We start from the raw sequence: 24755 nt of genomic DNA, 5'->3' as shown, positions 1-24755 counted from the left end.
TTCCAGTGCGTTTTTGCTCTCTGACAGAGGTGTGATAGTAGGGTTGTCATCCATTATGGCTCTAGCTGGAGGTGCAGTTTCAGCCCTGTGGGATGAGTCTGATTGGGCTGGCAGCGCAGCTGGGGCCTGTGGACGGCTCCATGCTGCCATGTGTGTCCAGTGTCCAGAGAGGGATGGAGCCACAGGGCTACCAGAAGGACTGGCCTGATGGTCAGATTAGTCTTGGTGTTCAAGAGCACACACACACACACACACACACACACACACACACTTTCACAGTGCTCTCTCATTCTGTCTTCACACACATTCATGCACACACATATGCATACAAACACACACACGGTCACGCATAAACACACACACAAACTATACATACGTACGTACGTACCACTCATGTTTCTTACCCTTATGTCAGCGGTTTCCGTCAGCGGATTCTGGAACATTCTTCCAGCTTCTATGGACTAATGACTAAAGACCACAGATCCATCTCCTCCATGCATGCATGCATAAGCACACACTCAAAGCTCAAATGTCATTCCTCATGCATTTCTCATGCTCACAGGTCATCCTCATTACACAAGACAACTTGCTGACATCACACACACACACACATACAGTACACACACCAAAGTGCACCAAAGATACATACACACTACACTGAAGTGTACCAAATTCTCAGGATGGACACGTGCGTGTGTGTGTGTGTGTGATTGTACACCTTGCATGACCTACTTTGCGGAGGTGCAGAGGCTGCCAGGGAGGAGGCTGTCTTATCTGCTCTGCACACTGATGCTCCGCTCAAGCTGTGCTGAGCTCAGATGGGACTAGTCACCCCCCCCCCCCCCACACACACACACACACACACACACACACACACACAACAATAAGACTCTCACTCCCACACTCACTGACACACAAACCCAAGCACCACCCCAAACACTCACAGACAGACAGACAGACAGACACACACAACTTTTAAAAAATAGATCTGTTGCACACAGGTGATATAAGTACACATGTACATACTTCTGACATATGCACATACACACAGTAGTTTGTGTGTGTGTGTGTGTGAGAGAGAGAGAGCTGGAGAGAGCTTGGAAATATTGTGGAACGGAGCTAATCAAGTCTCTTCATAAACATAAAGACTCGCTGATGTCACTGTAAACACACACACACACACAAACACCCAGGAAGAATTCCCTCTTCACAGCACTATCCAAAGAACCACATACATAGTCTCACTCGCACAGTACTGCATGCACACACACTCAGAAAAGATGTTCTTCTAGTCTATTGTGTGTGTGTGTTTGTGTGTGTGTGTGTGTGTGCGCACGCTTGAGGCTGTGGGTCAGGTCGGCTCTGGAGATGTAATTAGCTGTGAGTCATATTGTTCACTTGGGTTTCCGCTGGAGCTTGTGCCCTGGGTCACACTCGCCCCCCTGCACGCTATACATGAGCACCAGCCTCAGGTACAGTACACACACACACACACACACACACACACACACACACACACACACACACACACACACACCATGCCACTCACCAGGGGAAAACTCTTGTCTGGTCTAACGTGTGTGTGAGCGAGCAAGAGAGATGGGGGCAGACATGGAAGCAGATGGTTGGTTTGTTCTCCGGTTTTGCTCACATTGCCTTGTTTACCCTCATGAGAAATCCCATTTTCTTTTTAATGCACCAGGCCTTCACCGTCTGTTCATTGTGTTCGCCTCAAGACCTGGAGCGTGACTTTTCGCAGTCATTCTATCAGTGCCACTGATATTGGTTGTTCTTGTATGTATGTTTGTTTGTGTGTGGGTGTGTGTGTGTGTGTGAGTACTGTTGAGAGTGATTGACGGAGCATGTTGTTGTATCACAATACCCTATTGGTAGCATCAATGTGTTATTCTTGTGTGTGTGCATGTGTGTGTCTGTGTGTGTGTGTGTGTGTGTGTGTGTGTGTGTGTGTGTGTGTGCGCACGCATGTTCAATGACACTGAGTGAGATTACTGTTCAGTGATTGACAGAGCATGTTGGTGTATCACAATACCCTATCGCATTAAAGTGTTATGTTTGTGTGTGTGTGTTTGTTTGTAGGACGACGCACGTCAGCTCTTTGCCCTGTCCGCGGCTGCTGAGGAGCAGGGCCTGCTGCCAGAGGACCTGTCCAGCACCATCCGTCGCCTCTGGTCCGACAACGGCGTGCAGAACTGCTTCACCCGCGCCCGCGAGTACCAGCTCAACGACTCTGCTGCCTAGTGAGTAACCCCCCCATATATATACACACACACACACACACACACACACACACACACACACACACACACACACACACACACACACCACACACACCTGTCCACACAACACATCACATCCATGAGACATAGAGAGAATGCACTGTTAGATCATTATTCGCATCAACAACTTCATCTGTGTTGAAAAGCCGGACACTAAAGCAGGTCAGTAGCAGGACTACTCCCATGTGATCACACATTAGCACTGACCCCACCTCTCAACTCTCTCTTTTGATCTCCAGTGTCCTTCTGTTTTTATCCTGTCCAGACTTGGTTGTTCCACCTCTCCAAGTTCAGCCGGCCATACATTCTGTCCGACCCTGGACGGGGTGATTATCATATGCATGTCATAATTACCATAGGGCCTTCCCTGCCAGCAGAGTTGGTCTGGTCTCCTTGGCATAAATAACCCTTGGCCCGTGGTATGTGACAGCCCTGTGACAAAGTGGCTTGGGCCACGCACCCAAGAGGGCCCCTTCCAGTGGTTGGCATGGACATGCGTACCTTGAATACTGCCTCCATAAAGTCTCCATCAGACACATGGTGGAAATCCTAATGCCTAATATCATGCTGGTTGGAGCCGTTGGGTACACATGTACACATATTAAAAATGCATATCTCGGCACATGTGTCTGTTCAGTCTGCAAAACAGAACCACAAGATAATCTACAGGTGACAGTGAAATGAGCTATGAATCAAAGGGGAAGAGAATTAGATCTCCAAAAATTACTTTAATCCCTGTTAAGCATTCCACATATAATGTAGGATTGGAATGAGAGGATTTGGAATGTTCCTTTTTAGTTTCTAATTAGTTAGAAACGTCAGCACCCCAATCATATTAGGGTGTTCCATCCATCTTATTATTGTCCGTAATTGCATACGGCAGTGTTTCTCAAACTTTTTCAGACCAAGGACTGCTTAACCAATAAAAAATAACCTCACGGACCACCTAGTTAAAAAACAACAGTATATTATACAATAAGCCTACTCACTGAACAACCTCACTGTCTTTGCAACTTGCTTATTGAGTCAGAGGATTCATATGATTTAAACCAAAGTCTTTTTAGGCAAGTCCCTCCACTCGGCGGCCATATTGCAACGCTTTTTGGGCACTTATCAGGCATCTATTTTGGCAGAAATGTGCATGCGCAAGGATTTACAACACCAATCTTGCTCCAGCGGCGAGATCACAACACATGATTGGTACGATGTCTTCACAACACACCACATTATTGGCTTAATGTATTCACAACACAGCACACGATTGGCTCAATGTATTCAGATGTCAACGTTTTGCCGCGGAAGGGGTGTGATATGTGTAGACATATTGGCTTTACAAACTAACCCCATACATTTCTATGGAGGATTTTTTGAGTGCTGTGTCCCCTCATTAGAAAGTCTCTGTTTAAACTGGCGTAGCTTACATAGGCGGTGTTGCAGAACTGTTTGGATTTACATACAAGTCTGTTCAATATTGCAAACAACTCATCTATATTATATTTTACCAATTCTGCTCGTGGACCACACTTTGAGAAACACTAGAAACATTGACATACGGTCATTGGTTCCGCTGTGTAAACGTCCACAGCCAAATTTCTCTCTTTCAGTTGCCTCAGTTGTGTTCCAGGCGTTCTGATCTGTTGGTCCTGTGTTCCAGTCTATTTCAGCTGTTTACTTGTAAGGCTGCTTTGTTTTCCTCACTGCCAAACAGAACACGGAGAGCTACAAGTAAATCAATGCTTCTGTTTCCTACAAGATTGTTTACCTGATGCGTGTTGATCAGCTCTTATCTGTCCAGCCTGCTCTCCTTGCCGGAGATTGGAGAACAAATAATTGGAACAAATAATGAGATGCAAAATAGGAGGTTGTAATCCAGGCAGCAGTAGTAGCTTATTTTTCTGCTCTGTTGGGCAGTGATTTTGGTAGTTAAAATGTTCAGAGTTAAAAAGTTTCCCGTCAGTGCTCCACCTGCTACCTTGTCAGGGACACTTCACCAACAGACCAATGGAGACGCTTCCCTTGCCTGATGGGACCGTCGTAGTGATCCATATCATTAATTTGCCCACTTTGTCTCTGTTTGCAGGGCCTTGGACAGTCAGAGCTTCTTTTGTAGACCTTATATGCTTCAATTGTTGTGGAGAAATGACTGTTGAGCTGGCTCTTGAGCACAAAAATCCTTTTGAGTACATGACAATAAACTTGAACTAGAATATTAATGACTGTCAGAATGGGACAGGAGACTTGAGTGTGACTGCAGTCACTGCAGTGAAACCCCTCACCCTGCCTTCCACCCGTCTCTCAGTCACAGGCCTCTACTCAGGACTGACTTAATTACTGCCATGGCAACATCAGTGTGTGTGTGCTTGTTTGTTTGTTTGCTTGCGTGTGTGTGTGTGTGTTCTCTGTGCCTCCTGAAGGTTTCGATCAAATTCATTCCTTCCTTCTCTTGTCGATACATTTAGAAGATTAGGAGGCTATGCCACCGGCTGGATGCGATGTCATATTGCTCCACTGAGAGCCCAACTGCTGTCGTTTGGAGCCGCGGTTGTGAGGCGGTGAGTGGAGGATCGTGCCCATACCTTATTTGCCGGGAAATCAATCGGCGATGAGAGGGATTTGCCGCCGGTACACGAGCAGATTGAATCGATCCGCACTCGTCAAGAGACACCACGGACTGTAGTGGAGGAGAGAAAGGGGGGGGTGGACCACTTTATTTTGGTGGAGAATAGCATAATTACAGCACAGAGTCTGGAGCGTGGCACACACAGCCATTTCCCAGCCTCCTCCTGGGCTCTCAGTAAAGGCCGGATGGAGGGGGGGGGGGTGGTTCTCGTTTGCCGTCCCGTCTTTTGTTTGCTTGTTTGCTTGTTTGTTTCTTTGTGTGTTTGTTTTGTTAGTAGCTTTTTTTTTTTATCTTGTGTTTGTTGCTGTGGCCATGCAGTGTGCCATGTGGTGAGATGCCTGCCACTGCACAGTCTAAAGTGTGCCTGAAAAAGAAGTGAAATTCAGAGAGATGAACGTAAAAGGGGAAACGAGATATGCCGGCGGATTTGAAAAGAAATTGAAAATGAAAGAGAAAATGTGAGTGTGTCTACATGGATGTGTGTGTGTGTGTGTGTGTGTGTGTGTGTGTGTGTGTGTGTGTGTGTGTGTGTGTGTGTGTGTGTGTGTGTGTGTGTGTGTGTGTGTGTGTGTGTGTGTGTGTGTGTGTGCATTTGGACGTGCAGTACGCCCTTAGGCAAGGGAAGAAATGCGAATGTGTGTGTTCATGTGGGTGGAAGAGTGTGCGAAGAAGTGTGTCAGAATGGGTGCAGGTGTGAAGACGTCAGGTTATAGCAGTGTGTATGTGTATAGAGGTCAGGGTAAGTGTGTGTCTGTGTGTGTGTGTGTATTTACCGGTATGTGTTTTCACAGTGGAAACTCCTCCCTGGTTCAGGTTAACCCCGTCCTCTCTCTGAACTCTGTAGGGCCCTGCTGCTCCCATGGCACGCAGAGAGAGGATATCTCTGCAGACACGGCTGTGTTTAGGGTCACACATGATGAGCATGAGGCCCATCAGTCACCAGAATGCCTTGTGCAGCACAACATTTAATGTGATATTTGTGCATTGACTGAGAATGTGTGCTCTCTCTCTCTCTCTCTCTCTCTCTCTCTCTCTCTCTCTCTCTCTCTCTCTCTCTCTCTCTCTCTCTCTCTCTGGAATGAGGACAAAGGCATTCAGCTCTCTTGCTGTGGCTGAACCCTCCATTCCAGACCAGTTCAGAGCCTTAGCAGCAGGTCCTCCCATCAGACTTTGTCTGTGAGAGAGTGTGAGGTCTCACTGTCACCTAGCGAGCGAGCTCTGGGCGGTGGCCCCGCAGGGTGTTCGTAAACAGCAGTAGTTTGGGAGGTGTTCTGTCAAGTGTGAGAGTAGTGCTGTGGGAGGCTGAAGGGGAAACGTCATCAGTTGGCCCCCCGCGCCTCTGATCCGCCGCTAGAAACGGAAACCCAAACCACACGAGCAGCTGCGGCGCTGCACCCCGCCCTGCCCCGCCCCACGCCATGCTGCACGGCGCCCCACCCATCACACACACACCAGTCCTCATAAAAACCCATAAACACAGGTCTGCCTGCCTGCCTGCCTGCCTGCTCCCTCCTGCTCTGCTCTGCCCCATTCTACTGCCCGTCTGGCACACTCTACTGCCCCACTCTACTGCCCCTCTGCCCCACTCTACCGCCTTTTTGCCACACTCCACTGCTCCTCTGCCCCACTCTACTCCCCCACTCTACCGCCTCTGCTTCTCTCTACTGCCCCTTCTCTACTGCCTCCTGGCTCCAGCTTACTGACCCATTCTACCACCTCCGTGTCGTAGCTTACTGCCCCTCTGCCCCATGCTATTGCCTCACAGACCAATAATACCACCTCATTGCTCCAGCTTACTGCCCCTCGGCTAAACTGGCCTTCATCCCTGCTGCCCCACTCTGCCTGTGTGGACCTGCCCCTTTGGCTCCCTGACTAGTCACTACTCAGAAATGGGTCTCTCAATTGAAAAGTCAGCTCGCTGATCATTTTTTAAGGGCAGGATGGGGGGGAAGGAGGGACGAGGGATCTGTTTGGTTTATATCTTCCAGGTGTCCCAGTGAGCACTGATTCCCTACGTGTCTGTCTTTGGTGGTGTTTCTGGTTTTATTGCATTAAATGGTGACGTTTATTACATTTTGTTGTTTGTCATACAGAGCACTGCCTGTCTCAAACTCCACAGCGAGGGGAACTGATGTAATGCTGTGTAACAGCAGCCTAATCAGATAGCTGTGGAAGGCTGCAGAAGAAAGATGAGGGAGATCTCGTAAAACCAAAGACCAGAGGCTCTGTGCCAAGAGGATTTACAAAAGATCACTTTTCTCTCTATCAGCAGCGCCATCAATTTCATTGATGGGATCTCTTTTTACAGCCATTCCTCAAATGTTGGCTCCATTTCTCTGTGCTTACAAACACTATTGACAGTCTTGTACACACACACACACACACACACACACACACACACACATTCTCCTTCTTTGTTTTTTTTTTGGTTTCTAAAAACCTGTCACATTCATTAAAGGCCAAAGCCTTTTACAGCTCTATCAGAGACCGCCTGCAGAGCATCAATAAACCAAAAAAATAAATCGATTTTTTTTTGTTTCTTATTTTGGATAAAAAAAAATAGCTTGTAAGCCCATGGGATTTGATTAAGTCTCTGAGAGTCTAAATGAAAGGCCTAAATCAAACTGCATGGCAAACAACAAAAAAAAACAACAAAAGCTCGCTAAGCTTCAGGGTAGTGTGTGTGTGTGTGTGTGTGTGTGTGTGTGTGGGTCTATGGGATTACCACTTTTCAGTGGGAGTGAAATTGCCATCAGGCTTTTCAGCAGCAGATGCTCATTGTTTTGTTGGGAGAATCCCTGCTAGTTCTATGACGGTGGGAAAACGATGGTTACGTATGTAACCGCGGTTCTATGAATTTCGGATGACTGCCAGAGGCGGTGCTTTCAGCACCTGGATTTCCATCACATGCACGTGCAGGTCGAGTGTTTATATCAACAAAGTCACTCGTGACATGGGGCCCCGGTATTTAAGGTGCGCTCACCCCGGAAGTGACCTCTTGGCAATCTTCTCGTCCGCCTTCCGAGTGACTGCCAAGCTCTGGCGGTCATCCGAAATTCATAGAACCGCGGTTACATACGTAACCATCGTTCTATTTCATTTCTACTGACCGCCAGAGGCGGTGCTTTCAGCACCTGGATGACAAATACCAACAGGGTCACGAGGAAGATCTACATACCCTTTTAATGGCTTGAGAGGGCGGCTGTGGTTACGAGGTTCGTGGCCACATTGACCCTATAAAACCTTGCAAATGTGCAAGTCGATGCCCATGAGGCCGCCATGCATATGTCAGAAAGTGGGACTCCGCGTAGTACTGCCCATGACGCAGCCACACTCCGAGTCGAGTGACCACGAACGCGAGGTGGAACCGGTAAGCCACTATCAGAGTAGGCATAGCTGATGGCCTCCACGATCCACTTGGATAGCCGTTGCTTGGACAAAGCCAGGCCCCGCGCATGTCCAGTGTGGCAGATGAATAATGAATCTGATTGCCGGAGGGCAGCGGTCTGTTCAATATAGGCTTTCAATACTCGGACTGGGCATAGAAGAATGTCACCTTGCCCCGGTTCCTCCCCCTGGGCTGGGGGCTCGAATGCTCCCAGACTGAGCGGCTGGTTAGCATACGTTGCAGAGAAGGTTTTGGGTAAAAATGCCGGGTTCGGCCACAGGGTCACCCCTGTGCCATCGGAACTCCATTGTAGGCACTCCCGGCTGACAGACAGGGCGTGTAGCTCCCCCACTCTCTTCGCCGATGACATGGCTAGGAGAAAAGCCGTCTTCAAAGACAACCATTTTAATCCTGACCTCCCCAGAGGTTCGAACGGGTGACGACACAGTGCCTTCAGCACCAGCGGCAAGTCCCAGGAAGGTATTATCCTTCTTTGAGGGGGCCTCAGTCGCTGAGCACCCTTGAGAAAACGGGTCACCAGACTATGGGATCCCACTGTAACTCCCTCTACCTTGTTATGCCTAGCTGATATTGCAGCTACATACACCTTGATAGTGGATGCCGCCAGTCCGTCATCAAACCGTGATTGTAGAAAACTGAGGATAGTCGGTATCGGGCAACGTGTTGGCTCCTGTCCATGTTCTTGGCACCAGTGTATAAAAAGCTTCCACCTATTAGCGTAAAGCGCATTAGTGGAGGGTGCCCGTGAGTTGTGGATAGTCTGTACCACTGCAGGGTCACATGCCCCTAGCAGTGGTTCAGGCCCTTCAGAGGCCACACCCAAAGTTGCAATCGTGCTGGGTTCGGATGCCAGATCCGGCCACCCAGCTGAGAGAGGAGGTCTGTGCGCACAGGGAGACGCCAAGGCTGTCCGTCCAGCAGGCTGTATAGCACCGGGAACCAGACTCTCCCTGGCCACCTGGGGGCTACAAGCAGCACTTGGTGGCCCTCCCGGAGAATCCTCTCTAGAGTGGGTAGTATGAGCGGGAGTGGGGGGAATGCATACAGGAGCTGCTGGGGCCACCCATGCGCCAGTGCATCCTGGCCCAAGGGGCTTGTTGACTCCCTGAGTGAGAACCAGAGGGGGCAGTGTGTTGTGGCTTGAGAGGCGAAAAGATCCACCTCCGCTCTGCCAAATTGGTGCCAGATGGCGTGCACCACTTCTAGGTTCAGCCTCCATTCCCCTGGATCAGGTTGTTGCCTGGACAAGAAGTCCGCCGTGACATTCCGTGTGCCTGGGATGTGCATTGCCCTCAGGCTCAATAGCTGAGGGTAGGCCCATGAGAGTAGCTGCTGAATCAGCCTCAGGGACACTAGAGACCTTGTGCTCCCCTGGTGGTTGATATGGTAAACCACTGACATGTTGTCTGTCCTTACAAGGACATGTCTCCCTGCTAAGACTGGCAGGAAATGCTCGAGAGCAAGAGCGACTGCCTGTAGCTCCAACACATTTATGTGTTGTTCCCTCTGTCGAGGGTCCCATGTGCCTTGGGCAGTTCTGCACTGCCAAACAGCCCCCCATCCGGCCAGGGATGCGTTGGTCTCTACCACTTCTCTGCGAGAAGGTATGATCCCTAAACGAACCCCGGCAGTCAGGAACGAACGCTCCTTCCATGGCTGTAACCCTTTTAGGCAACGGGCGGTAACAGTCACCAGTCTGTGCCTGTGGTGCTTTGGATGCAACCCTAGCCTGTTCATCCATATTTGGAGAGGCCTCAAAGAAAGGAGGCCCAGGGGGACGACGGAAGAAGCTGCTGTAAGCATGCCCAACAGCACCTGGAAGGACCTGAGCGTCAGAGCTCGGCCTCTTCTGAATCTCACTATGCGGAGGAGAATCTCGCCTACCCTCCTCTGAGATGGGGTCGCCCTCATTGTCTGCGAGTCCAGTTCGATTCCAATGAACACCGTCTGCTGGCTGGGGATTAGGGAGCTCTTCCCGAAATTCACAGTTAGCCCTAGCCTGGTGACATGAGCGACTAGTAGGGCTGAGTCCCTTAATGCCTCTGCCCTTGTCTGGGAACAGAGAAGCCAATCGTCTAGGTAAGGAAGGATGCGCATACCTCTGCCTTGAAGCGGAGCCAGGGCTGCCGCAGCAAATCTTGTGAAGGTCCGGGGGGCCAGAGAGATTCCGAATGGCAGGACCCGGAACTGGTAAGACCTCCCCTCGAAAGCGAAGCGGAGGAATTGCCTGTGGTGAAGTGCAATTGGAATATGAAAATATGCATCTTTCAAATCTATGGTTGTAAACCAGACGTCTTGCTTGACGCTTTGTAATACCTCTGCTGTGTGAAGCATATGGAATTTGAATACCTTTTAGATGGCTGTTCAACTGCCTTAGATCCAGTATGGGGCGAAGTCCACCCCCCTTCTTTGGAATTAAAAAATATGTGGAATAGAACCCACTGTCTTGTGATGGTGGCCCTAGTTGCTCGATGGCCCCTTTTTTCAGGAGGGCCCGAACCTCCTGGCGCAGGGCCAGAGCCTTGCCCTGGTCCTTCATCACAGTCATTTTGACCCCTTGAAACCTCGGCGGTCGGTGCTTGAACTGGATGGTGTACCCTTTTGACAGGGTTGACACTACCCAGGGGTCTGCTGTATTCGCTTCCCAGTAATTGAGCTGTTCTCTGGTGAAGCGTCCGACCGCCGGCCTGAAGACGTCACTGTCTACCTCCTCGCCCCCTCCTACTCCGAAAGGGGCGATATTCAGGTGTGCGCCGTTCCCTGTGAGAGGGCTGGTTGTCAGCAGGCCGGCGAAACCGCTCTGGCCTTGTTGACCCCTGTGCAAAGGTCCGCCTTATTGGCTGAAGAGTATCACCCGCCGTAGCAGGCCTCTGTCCCCGAACGGATGCACGGCGCAGGCTAGTCAAACTGCTACCTGGTTTGCGTTACCTGTAGGCTGCGTTCGAGCATTTGCTGTGCGGCATGCCCAAAGAGTTGTCCAGGAACCACCGTGAGACAACGAAGGGCTTTCCTGCAGGGCTCAGACAATGGTGACTGAGCCAGCCATATCTGTCGTCGGGTCAGGGACGACATTAGTCTCCCCAGTTCCCTTGTCATGTACCCAAATGCTTTCAGTGAGGCCTCACTCAGCACTTCTGCCGACTGGTCTGCTCCAGAGGACTGGAGGGTCTGCGACAGGGACAGTATAAGGTGCGACATTGAGTTGCCTATACGCGCAACCCGCGCCGCTGAGTCATAGCTCTTCCCAATAAGCTCGTCAGTCAGGCGACACTGTGGCCGGGGACAACGAGCATCTGGCCTTAATGCCTCATCAGGTGAAAGGATAAGGGCGGCAAGTGCCGGCTCTATACATGGCATGCGGTCCAGCCCATGACTGGCTGCATCCTGCATACTAGCCAGGGTTCTGCAGTCGCTGGGGAGATGGGAGAAACGTCTGGGGTCAGCCCAGCATCTCTGTAACTCCTCAATGAAAGGAGCTGAAGGAGGCACGCTAAAAGATGCAGTAGAAGGGGCCTGCTTGAAAAAGGCGCTCTGCATACCTACCTGCGCTGGTGATGCATCTAAGCCCAGGCGTGCCAGCGCTATCTTCACAGCGGGTTTGATCGCTGATGTGTGGCTAGCAACTGAGCCCTTCAGTGAGCTGTGTCCAGAAGCATCCTGGGTGTAAGAGCCATAAGACCCTGCATCTCCCAGATCATCTGCCCACTCATCAACCGTCGATAGGCTCTCCGAGGCCCTGATAGAGAGCACATCCTCCCCTCGGGCACCCCCAGCTGGGGACAGCACAGGGGGCTACTCTGATGAAGACCTTGAAGCGGCTGCTGCGTGATCGCCAGCAGGCTGTGCTCCCGGACCTTGTAGATTAAGGAGCATCGCTTTAATCTGAGCGAACTCCGAAGCCATGTCTTCCACCTTCTGGTTTAAAGGATCTGGCCTAGGGAGTTTAAGCCTCCTTTTAGCAGGGGCCTCCCGTGTGTGTGCTCTGCGTTTCCGCGCTTTTGGAGACCCTATGCGGCTCCTTGCAGAGGGTGGTTGGGAGTTTAACCCCTATTCTAGTTGGGCTAGCCTAGCAGTCCTTGCAGCTACGCTCAGGCAACTGCAATTCATGCAAGCCTGGTCTGTCAAACCCTGCCTTAAATGTTCCATGCCCAGACAGCTTGGACACTTATCGTGGCCATCCTCCGGTTCCAGAGGGGCCCGGCAGTCTACACAAATCATAAACATGCCTCAAACAATAGCTTAATTCACAAATTAACGGTTGGCCTATACTACCACCAACCAACAAAAACAAAATCAAGGAGGCTATCAAATGCAGTAGGCTAAACAAATATGCGCAAATAAGGAGCGAACACACGCTCACCGCGCCGCCTTAGTTCATAAATAAGAAACAGAAGAGAGCGTTTGAAAACGCGAACAAACAATATCCTAAACGTGAAATTAGCACTTCCAATACAAAAGTGGAATTCGCTTGAATTCAAACTCACTTAGGAAGACGTTGCGGAAAACACAAGATCCGTCATTAACTCAAGAAGCCTGCGAGACCGCGAAGGCATTTCATTAAACAAAAATGTATTTAAGGCACCCTGAATCGCTTAGAAGGCGAAAAAACACCCAAACGATTCCACATAGGCCTAGTTACCGCAGTAGAGCGAGCTCACTCGTAACGGTATCAATAAAGAAAAGTGTACTTACCGATCATAATAGAAAGTCACGTAGACAAATCGCAGTCTTATAAGAGGGCGAGAAATCGCAGCTCCAACCGTACGGTTTGAAAAGACTTCAGCGTTAGTCCACGAAAATATGCTAACACTCTAAACAACCTGCTTCCACACGAGAAGATTTCAAGAGGTCACTTCCGGGGTGAGCGCACCTTAAATACCGGGGCGGGGTCATGCGTCACCCCATGTCACGAGTGACTTTGTTGATATAAACACTCGACCTGCACGTGCATGTGATGGAAATCCAGGTGCTGAAAGCACCGCCTCTGGCGGTCAGTAGAAATGAAATAGAACATGCGTTTCCCCCTCTGCACCCACCCAGGGCCGGCGGAAGGAGTCCTGCGCCCTGGGCGAAATAGGAATATGTCACCCTCATGTTCATAGACTGCGTGCCACTTTCGACTGTGTGCTACCTTCCCAAAAGCCCCTGGCTGCAGCGTGCAGATAGGGGGTGGTTTCAATGTGGGGGAGCTCAACGTTGCTACTTTCCAGCGTTACTGGACCACAACGAAAACATTAGGAACGCACTTCGAGTGTCGCTGTCTCATCACCCCGCGATAGGACCATCTTATTGCAGGGAAATGAGCTCATTGCTCCCCTGATTCGGTGACATGGTGAGATTCAGATTTTACCTTATTACATTGTTGTCCCTCTGCTACTGTACGTTCCACTGCTAGCAACCTGACGATTCAGGCTGAAGATCAGTAGGCCTACCCATACGCGGGAGAAAAGTTTTTCAACCTGTGCACTTTTCTTCTGCAGCACTATGCTTTGAACGTCTCATTCATGACTGTTATTTAACCGATATCACTGAAAATGAATTACTTACTGCTCCCGCATTTAAACCGTCTATGTCATTATTTGACAATCAATGTGTTTTCAATGTTGTAGCCTATAGCTCGCCACGCTGTGGCGCCCCTGGTAGTTTGGCGCCAAGGGCAATTGCCCAGAATGCCCATGCCTTCCGCCGGCCCTGCACCCACCAACATCTGGACTCACCCCTAGTAGTCCATTACTGATGACATCATAGAAGCGGCACACTCCGTTTTAACACTTCTCAACATTCCAAGGGCTTTTGAGAAGTGCATTTAGGACCAGCATGTCTCTGTCCACACACAGCCTCATCCAAAACATTGCGCTGTACCTTGTCTTCTCCCTGTGTCCAGCCTCCGTGCCCGTCCGGTTGTAGATGTTTAGGCCTCTTCTGGATCTCTGTCCTCTCAGCCTGGACAGTGGCTGGGTCTTCATCAGCCTCGGCTGAGACAGGGACGGAAGGCTCCGCCAGACTGCACACAGCCACAGGCTTGTTTACACACAGATCATTTAATGTGGCCTCTGAAGACTGGAAGTGACAGCCGCCCCCGGGCTCCAACACACAAGCAGAGAAAGTGGCTCTTTATTCTGAGCGTGTGACCACTTTGGCCGAACTGAAAGTGTGTGTGTGGGGGGAGGGGCTGTGGAGGGAGCGATGGAGGGAGGCTGGATGGGTACATATCTCCAAACAATACATTTCCATGAATTAAGGCCTCTCAGAAGCGTTCAACTACCCCGTGTCTGTCCACATAGAGCGGGAATCCAGCAGTAATGACTTCCAATTGAATCAGTGATGCAGGGCTCGAGCCAGAGCCCCGCTCAGACTGTGACTAACACAATTGTTTCTCACCCATAAACGGCGGGAAATTGGATGTTTTCGGTGCAATATAGTCCCTGCCATCAACACATAGAGAGAGGGGGTGGGGGGGAGTAGGGGAGAGCCAGGACTGCAAGGATGAGTTTTTTTTTTTTTATCTCACCAAATACTTCGCCGGCCGACACTGATTGAGTCCTGACTCACTGGGTCACACTAGCTGTGTGGCGGCACAAGACCCACTCCCGTCTTTTCCACCGACTCTGGCACAGAGCAGGCCCTGTTCTGGCCCACGTCCGGCCCTGATCCACACGGCGGATTTGGCAGCGTGAGCTGCAATTGCAGATGGAGGGAAGGGCTGTCCCCTCATCCCCTCAGCCTCCTGTGGGTTGAGACAGTCTAGCAGGGCAGGAGAAATAGAACCGCCGTGTCAAAGACATGTGCTAAACAAGCCACACCTTGCCACACGGTTGTGTGGGAGGATGGTTTTTACTGCTCATTATGGCTCCTTGTGTACATCGCATGCATGTGTGTAGGTCATTATGTGCACAGGTATGGGTATTTGTCTGTACACAGGATATGCTTGAGAAGAAAATCTTCCTTGAAGAGCTAGATGGCATATGTAATGTGTGTGTGTGTGTGTGTGCATTTCACAGTTACCTGAACGACTTGGAGAGGATAGCCAAGGCGGACTACATCCCCACACAGCAGGATGTCCTGCGCACCAGAGTGAAGACCACTGGCATAGTGGAAACCCACTTTACCTTCAAGGACCTGCATTTCAAGTAAGCCATCTCTCCACAACAATCTCTCTCTTTGTCTGGCTTTGTCTCCCTCTCTTTCTTTCATTCTTTTTCTCTCCCTCTCACTCTCTATTACACTCTCACGGTCTATCTATCTATCTATCTATCTCCCTCTCTCTCTCTCTTTCTCTCTCTCTCTCTCTCTGAAGGTTGAACCATGAACTCTTTGCGAAAAAGCAAAGGAAGCTTTAACTTCCTGCTTCACTTCCCTCTCTGTAGAAACCTGATTTGAGCAATACTGTGAAAAGTGTGTGTGTGTGTGTGTGTGTGTGTGTGTGTGTGTGTGTGTGTGTGTGTGTGTGTGTTTGTGCTCGCACTCGCACTCATAAGACGACAGGATGGGGGAGTGAGAAACCTGACTAAGGAACAGAGAAACGTGATTGACTGCATCCTGCCTGGCTGTCTGGATGTGTGTGTGTGTGTGTGCAGAAAGTCTGTGTCTAGCAGATAGAGACGCTTTAGCGCCCTAAAGGCCACTGAATCCTCTCCATCTCTGAAGGCCTCTGATGAATCACAGCATTAGGGGCCCCGGAGTCTCTGTTCCCCCACTGGCTCCCAGGCCCCATCTCCAAGGTTGGAGCAAACATGGGAGCAGTTTACTTTTTTAATTATCGGCTACAGAGGACACAGCAGAAATGTCAGTGCGGAACCTTTGGAAGCACAGATCAAATAGAACAGAGACTGCCAATCAGGACCTGACAACACTTTTATTAGTTTTCTTTAAAGGTCTGGCCGTGTGTGTGTGTGTGTGTGTCTGTGTGTATCAAAGTTTGGGAGAGTGAGACGAAAGTGTTTTGCATATTGACTCACCCAGTGTGAAAGGACTAAGATGATTGCATTTTTCTGATAGAGCTGGGTTGACGTTTGGGAAATGGGATATGGTAGCAGGGAAAGAAGGGTGAAGGTACTTGTAAAAACGATGCCGTTATGTTAATGTGCTACTTTAATCGCCCTCCTGTTCTCATCTGCCATCACTCACGGCTAATTCTAGACATTAGCATTCATCATTCTACTTTAACCACCTATACCGCAGCGATACAACAAACCCAAACTACCCACATGTTTATATCATTAAAAAAGGATTGGCCCAGATAAAACACCTAAACACAAAACCTAAACATACACCGTCACCATAGAAACACATACACACACACACATAGTGTCTCTTGGTCATTTGGCACCATCCGCTATGAATCAGCAAGTCTCTCTCCTCACCTTTCCACTGAAGACTGCATATGTGATGTGAGACCCACGGTCCATGTCTTTGTCCACCACACGCACCTCCCCTGCATTTCAACCCTGCCACACTCTGAGTCTTGCCATAACCATGGCAACAGTGCCAGTTGGAAAATGCCAACAAATGCCACAGAAATGACAAGGGTCTATGCAAGTGTCTGACCCTCACTGTCCTGCCTACAGCACCTGTCCTTACATGTGCAAATGCAAGCTGATGTATTGGCTGTCAATATCCCAATATCCCTACTGAGTAATGATTCTGAACTGCCACCTCTGCCCTGTACCTCAGCCCTCTGTGTGCTTGAATCAGCTCCCTCTATTTGGCAGCAATCTGTGCTCCTCAGCAGTGGTCATTCTCTCTCTCTCTCTCTCTCTCTCTCTCTCTCTCTCTCTTTCTCTTTCTCTCTCTCTCTGTTCTTTTTCTCTTTCTGTCCCCCCCTCATGTTATGCAATATCACCCAATTCTCCTGTCTCTCTCTCTCTCTGTCTCCCTCAATCTCTTTCAGTTCCTCTCTGCTCCTTCTTTGTCTGTCTCTTTGTCTCTCCATTTTTCCATCTAAGCCTCTTGTCCTCTGGTATTAGCTGTGATTTGGCTTGTTACAAGTCATCACTGGGAAATCATTATTTACAACAACAAAAAAAAGAATCCTTGGAGGGACCAGGACTCTTAACATAAGATTCATACTTAAACATAACACGCAGTGCAGAACTGCTCTTTCAGACCACTCTTCAAAACTTCAGTCAGTTAGCTCATCCCTCACACACAGCCTCAGCAAGAGGTCCTAAACCATGTGTGCGCCATGTTGCAACATTAACAAGTAACAATGTCGTCATCAGATTCAATGCCCATGAACCACAGTTGCAGAAAGTATTTGGGTGATGCTTTGTTTGTCTACCGAGACTTTACAGATGGTTTGAAATTCAAGTTCAGTCTTTCTAGTTATCAACTGAACGTAACCTTACCCAATCGCTAACCATAACCATAACCATAGATCAATGTTTCCCAAAGTCTGGGTCGCGACCCACGGGTGGGTCGCAGGAGATTTTATTTGGGTCGCCAGCACTATTTATGTTGTGTTATAGGCCTAACTGATACCATTTGTCATTTGATACCAGGAAAGCTAACAGTTTTCTATTAGGATGTAGTTTGTTAACTCCCACAGTCACGGTTTTGTCATAAAAGCTCATGAAATTGGGGGACGAACGCATCGCAGAGGGGGTGCCAGAGCATGGATATCTACCTCTCAAAATGAAACCGTTCCGTGGGGCGCCTGCCATGTACCTCGCAGTTGCAAACTGCAAGGGACATGAATCCGCCTATTTGCACGAACATTAACAGATACCAGCTCCTCAACTTTACCGATTAAAATCTAGTGACCGTGCTGTCAACTAAAGCAGACATCCATAGACCGGACATAAGACCATTCAATTTGCATGTAGATAGTTTTGATTGTAGATGCAATCTTTAAAGTTAATAGCAACCTCCTCACATTCTTATTTCTGATTTAAAATGCACAACAGTGCATTATATTAGGCTATAATTCCACTCCAAAGTAAAGGCGCATTCTTCCGGCTATTGCGCAAAAGCCTTGTTCTGATATAACGACTATACAATATAATATAATACAACAATACAATATAATGACTTGAGTTATTTGCTGTTTACATCGGAATTGACGTCCACAGTGTTATGGACCAATTTGTCTGCAATGCAACGTAGCCTACAAATTGTTTTTAGAAATACAGGAACAGCTTACTATGCTGACGAATGACGACTGTGCAACATGCGAGAATTTCCCCAAATTCTCGTATGCGCATTAAAACGTATCTTTTCACACTGATGGTTCTCAAAATGCAACACAGCCGTGTTCAAGGCAGGATCTATCTATCTAGATCCTATAGCAATGTATGGTTGGGGGAGGCATAGAAAAGTTGGAGAACCTGTGGCCTAAAACAATATTGGTGGTTGCAGGGTAGATTTGAAGTGAAATGGGTCGCGATGGTCTGTCATTTTTAAAAAGTGGGTCCCCAGAAAAAAAGTTTGGGAAACACTGCCATAGATTATAGTAACAGATAGTCAACACATAGTTTCTTTGTAGTCTGACTCTGAGCGTCTGTAGATAGTCTAAAGGGGACCATCCAAGTTAAGTATGACCAACATGGTCATTCGCCGTGTATATGTCATTCAAGAGTCTCCTTTGTGTGACTGACAAGTGTCCATTTCATTTCCATTTCTTTTTCACATGGACCTCATTCCTTTGGTCTGGATTTAGCTCTGCTTGTTTGGGGAACAGTTCGAGATCACTGAATATAAAGAGTTAACCATGTGAATTCCTAACCCCCTGTAGGATGTTTGATGTGGGCGGCCAGCGGTCAGAGAGAAAGAAGTGGATCCACTGCTTCGAGGGCGTGACCGCCATCATCTTCTGCGTGGCCATGAGTGCCTACGATCTGGTGCTGGCCGAGGACGAGGAGATGGTGAGTCTTGCTCCGTAGCTAAGAGTAAACATGGAGATGCCTCCTTACGTCAGAGGATAGTCGGTGATGCAGGTTGCATAAGGTAATAATAGTTTCAGTAGCCATGCTGTCTTAGTGAAGAGGTACAGTAATTACTCTGTGAGCTTCTGTAAACGCAATAAATGTCATCAAAACCCTGGGGTATGCAGTTACGTCAAAGAATGACTGAATGACTGAGTCACAGTCAATATAAACTATGCTTAGCTGTGTCAATTACATAAAAATCAATAAAATGCTGGATGTTCTGTTTATTTTGTTGTAAATGGTTTGGGGAAATATTGGAAGCAAACTTGGAGTAAGTGCCAATGGTATTCTCCAAGGAGTTTGAGTTATTAAAAAAGAAAAAGATGCATTTCCTGGCACCAATATCTGTGTTGTTCTGGTTTGTTGCCCTAGAACCGCATGCATGAAAGCATGAAGCTCTTTGACAGCATCTGCAACAACAAGTGGTTCACAGAGACCTCCATCATCCTCTTCCTCAACAAGAAGGACCTGTTTGAGGACAAGATCAAGAGCAGCCCCCTCTCCATCTGCTTCCCCGAGTACAGCGGTAAGACTCTCAGCCCAGACTCTTATTAGCCAAATGTTACGTCCTATGACAATGGGACTTCTTTTTCCAGTGTTCCTGCACTGTTTCAAAGGATCTGATTGGCTAAGAGGATGAGCCTCTGCAGGATGATTGGTCCAGCAAGTCTACAAGCGCTTTCAATGTGATTCTTGTTTTAGGAATGTTAGTCCAAGTAATCTGTCTTCTGGTGCATAACCACCTGCCGATCACCACAAAAGTAGGGACATAATTTAGGTTTGCTAGAGGAGACAAGGGTAAACAATGAAGTTTATGACCAAAGACTCAAATTTGGATGCCATCCCTGCAGACATTTCTTTCTTTTGATGAGTGTTTGTAGAGTACCTCCTTATGTGTCACAAAACCACCAATTCTCTCATCACTCTATTTGCAGGGCCCGACAAATATGACGAGGCATCAGAGTACATCCGGACAAAGTTCGAGGACCTCAACAAGAAGAAGGATACTAAAGAGATCTACTCCCACTTCACCTGTGCCACGGACACCAAGAACGTGCAGTTTGTCTTTGATGCCGTCACCGACGTCATCATCAAGAACAACCTGAAGGACTGCGGTCTCTTCTAAAGCAAGCCTGCTGGGGGAGGAGCCAAGGTGAGTCATGCGCGTCCGTGGGAAGGTGGACAGTCCTCGGGGAGCAGTGGTGTGTGGGGAAGCACCCATGCTACATTTGGGTTTAGTGTCCACAGGGACCCTGGTTTAGTAATAAATAACAATAAAAAACTAAATGTACTGTACTTGCTGCTACAAAGTGCTGAAACATTGCTAAAGAGAAAAACAATTGTTTTATATCGGTGCATGGTGTATGGATGCATTGTTGGAACAAAATAAGTTCATATTATTTTTAATGATTATAAAATGACTATTCAGTGTAGCTGAATCTTCAGTGTTGCTGACTTCAGTATTGCTTGACTCATTTCTCAACCGTTGTGTCTCTTGTCTCCTAGATTACTTGAACAGCTCTGATGACCAGGGGGGTAAGAAGGGAGGGATGGGGGGGATCGTCTCGACCAACTGCACTGGCCAACCCTGATTCCTGCTTCAATTCTGCTCTTTCTAAAGACAACATGAGAGACTGCGCCGCGGCAAGGGCTGGGAAGGGCGGCATCCTCGGCTGCCTTGCCCTCTCCTTCTCCCTCTTGCTCCAGACCTGCCCCGGCTCACGGATAATATTTAAGTTTCAAAACAAAAACAGAGTTGGTTCCATATTTCTCGTATTAACTCCTTGGGCTTTGACCACAAATCAACAATTGTGTTTTTTTGTTTGTTTATTTGTTTGTTTTGCCTGTGGTTTTCGTTGTTGATTATTAGAGAGGCAACATAAACCTTTTTTATATATATATAAATATATAAATACATTCATTTTACTTTAGAAAATCTGATGTGCAAATTTTATTAAACTTTTAATTGCGTAAAGCTTATTTTTTAAAAAAAGGAGCGTCGGCATGGATAGGGAGAATGATTGAAAAAGGAAAATGCTTTTTTTTATAATGTTTACATGAAGTCCGCATTCGTAGCCAAGCTGCATATTGTTCTGCATGACTGATAGCCAATGTATTAGCTGAATAACCTGCACAAAAAAGCATAACATTCCTTTGACAAAAAATAAAAATTTGAAAAAAAATACTAAAAAAGAGAAAAATGTAAACACAAAAAAAATGCTTCGCGCCAGGGAAAAATGTGCTACATGACCCGGAAGTATCTAACAATCTATTGTTTTTTTGTTTTTATTTTATATTATTATTATAATTATTGTTGTCCCATTCCACAACCTTTGCATTATGTTTGTGCCTTGAGTTTACAATGGACTCGTAGAGGTGATCTCATCAGTGCTGTTTGACCTACTGTTCTTCTGTACTTTCGCTCTTCTTGTTCTGCACATGTGTAAGGATAAATAGTGATTTAACGAGACACATTCTAATTGAGAAAAAAGGGTAGTTTTTTGGTAATGACTCATTTCAAAATGCTTTGAAAGTCCTATATAATGATTTAATTTAAATAAAAGTCCTTCCATCAGTTGATGATCTTGGAGTCGTCTTTAATAATCATGACAAACTATAATTAAATGCATATCGCCTTCAGCATTCTTTAATTATACTCTTCCAATCATTTCCATCACAAATCTATTCAATTAACTCTGAAGTTGGATTTTGCCAGTGAAGTATAATCAGTGAAGTATAATCACCATTATTTAATTTCTGGGTAGTCATTTCCAGTGTCACTCAACACATTAAAAAATGTTAGCATTGATTTTATATTTATGCTGGATTGGCACTCTACGGCTATAAGGATTTTGTTAGGCTCCTTCCAAGTTACAGTATAAAATGGCCGGCCAATGTTAGGTGTAAGGAACGAATGGATGTTCCCTTGCTCTCTTCTCATGCTCCATCCAGCCAGCGCCGCTCTCCAGTTACAGAATTGAACAGATAACTTCGTCCTGAAACTTCAAACACACATACAGGTTGATTGGGTATACTGTGTATATGTATAGTAAAATTATATAATCATATTACATAATATTTCATATTATTACAACCAATCAAGGTACAAACACTTCTATTCCATAAAATACATTTAATTTCAACTAAATCATTTTGAATTCATAAATAATAGCTCAGCCTCAATATTTTCAGAATCCTTGAGGCAAGTTTGAGAGATCATCACTAACCACTCTATTTAACACCTGCATGACTCACCTGGATCTTGTGCCTTTCCATCAAACCTCTGCAGATAACATAACATAACACAGCATTAACCTTTCCTCTGTGCATCCAGCTGAAGCAATGACATCTGATATTGAAGAAACATACCATTATATCTTCTTGAATGCTGACTTTGGAAAGACTTATGGTGCCACCTAGTGAAGCCTGATATAAAACAATATAAAGTACAGAATAGCAGGATGATGATACAATATTATTGTAACACATTAACCTTTCCAGGGTTTGCATTTGATACGTTTCATGTGGTAGTACTATAGGTATCAACAGGTGCGTAATAAAGTCTGTGCGTAATAGAGTCCCACCTGGTCAGAAGAACGAGAGGAACCCTGTTTGTCTAGACCATCTTGCTTATCTGTCTCAGCACTGATGGGAGTAAAGAATAGGAGATTGACACAATCCACAGTTCATAGTCAACACTGAGCTACTCTAATGACTCTAATTGGTTTTTTGATCAATTAAATAATCATGTTATGATATCAATATTTTTTGTAGCAGCCGTTTTGACATGAAATAGTAGGGCAAGCACAGGTGTTGCTAAATACCTTAATGAAGTCTAGCAGAATCAGAACCTTAAACTTTATGGTAGCATCATCACCTGGTATGGGAACTCCACAGTTAGAGATTGTAGTACTCTGCAGAGAGTAGTGCGCTCAGCTGAACGTACTATAAGAACTCAACTCCCTGCTCTACAAGATATCTATTCCAGAAGAGTACTCCTAAGAGCCCAAAAGATTCTGAAAGACTCTTCTCATCCTAACAATGGATTATTCCTACCGCTGAAATCAAGAAGACGCCTATGTAGTCACTAAGCCAGAACTGAGAGACTCAGGAGAAGTTTTTATCCCCAGGCCATCCGAACTCTGAACTCACACTATACTGACTTTGCAAACATTCACTTCTCAGCACTCTCACACATTTCCCAACTCTGAACTCACACTATACTGACTTTGCACTCATTCACTCCTCAGCACTCATGACACCCCCCCATCCCCCCCCCCCCCACACACACACACCTACATGACTTTTTGCACTTTTACATCCCTCTCCCTATGCTACAGACCTTTTATTTATTTTCTTATTTCATCACACGTCAAAACACACACACACACACACACACACACATCTGACGTTCTCCAACTTTTGCACATCTCCATAGAACTTTTTATTTATTATTTTGGATTTCTCCTCCTCCTATCTACCCATGTCCTTGATTGCCTAGCCTTTCTGCCCACCCCCCACCCCTATCCCCAACACACACACAAAAAACACACACGCTTACATCATCACTGTCATCACCTCACATACATACAGCACACTGCTTGCTACAGTAAGCCTCCTCTACATACTTGCTGCACACTGCCCCCCCTCCCTACATACACAGCACATTGTCTTCAGGATCTTCTCTAACACATATCCTCTACATACTTACAGCACACTGCCCCCAGCTACCCACACACACACACAGTCACTGCTCCACTCCCCTCCCGCCCACACACACATCTGCACTGTCATCACTCACATACATCATACATACAGTACTCTGCTTGCAATAGTAATTCCCTTCACCATACTTGCAGTACACTGCCCCCCCCCCCCTCTCCCCTACATACACAGCACATTATTTCATCAGGAAGCTTCTTCAACACACATATTGCACACTGCCCTCTCCCCACATACACAGCACACTATCCCATCTCCCTTGTCATCCCCCCAACACACACACCAAGACCCCTGCCAGTTGGGTTAGCCCCTTGAGCCGTGGATCTGCCCAAGGTTTCTTCCTTAGTAAGGGAGTTTTTCCTTGCCCCTGTTGCTCTTGGGTGCTCCTTGTTGGTGCCCCCCCCAGCCCTTGCCACTTAATCTACTAAACCCCTCTTCTACTGCACTTTTTACCCCCCCCCCCCCCATAAATGCACAAATAGGCTGACACCAGACATAATTTCACTGCATTTCTTACATCCAGTAACTATATGCATGTGACAATAAACTTCCTTGTATCCTTGTAATTAATGTTAGTAGTTAGTAACATTAATTCAGGTTCTTAGTAGGTTCATGAGTAACACCTGGGCCTGCCATATATTCCATGTCAAAATGGCTGCTGCCATTGGAGTAGCCATGACGAGTAACAATGTCACACAGCGGTATTGAATGTTCTGATGATCAGACAGCAAGATGTTTGGATTCACTTCCTCAGTGTTCCAGTTCATTCAGTCCATAGACTG

General features: G+C 47.2%; 1 protein-coding gene across 1 annotated transcript in view; it reads left to right on the top strand.

Moving 5' to 3' along the window:
• LOC143104524 (guanine nucleotide-binding protein G(i) subunit alpha-2-like) overlaps positions 1-21826 on the top strand; it is an 86132-nt gene extending 64306 nt beyond the window's left edge. Inside the window, exons 5-10 of the mRNA XM_076268622.1 lie at positions 2098-2258; positions 15328-15456; positions 19059-19188; positions 19624-19777; positions 20187-20404; positions 20758-21826. Of these exons, the coding sequence (XP_076124737.1) occupies positions 2098-2258; positions 15328-15456; positions 19059-19188; positions 19624-19777; positions 20187-20377 (765 nt within the window). The 3' untranslated portion in view covers positions 20378-20404; positions 20758-21826. The remainder of the gene's footprint in view (positions 1-2097; positions 2259-15327; positions 15457-19058; positions 19189-19623; positions 19778-20186; positions 20405-20757) is intronic.
• The last annotated feature ends 2929 nt before the right edge of the window (positions 21827-24755 follow it).

The sequence above is a fragment of the Alosa pseudoharengus genome, unplaced genomic scaffold (assembly GCF_046254945.1).
Source record: "Alosa pseudoharengus isolate Yale_2024_CS ecotype anadromous, Long Island Sound unplaced genomic scaffold, YU_APseudo_1.1 YU_APseudo_1.1_scf_5, whole genome shotgun sequence".
Classification (NCBI taxonomy): Eukaryota; Metazoa; Chordata; class Actinopteri; order Clupeiformes; family Clupeidae; genus Alosa; species Alosa pseudoharengus.
The sequence above is the reverse complement of the archived record's forward strand: the minus strand, read 5'-3'. Positions and strand labels throughout refer to the sequence as shown.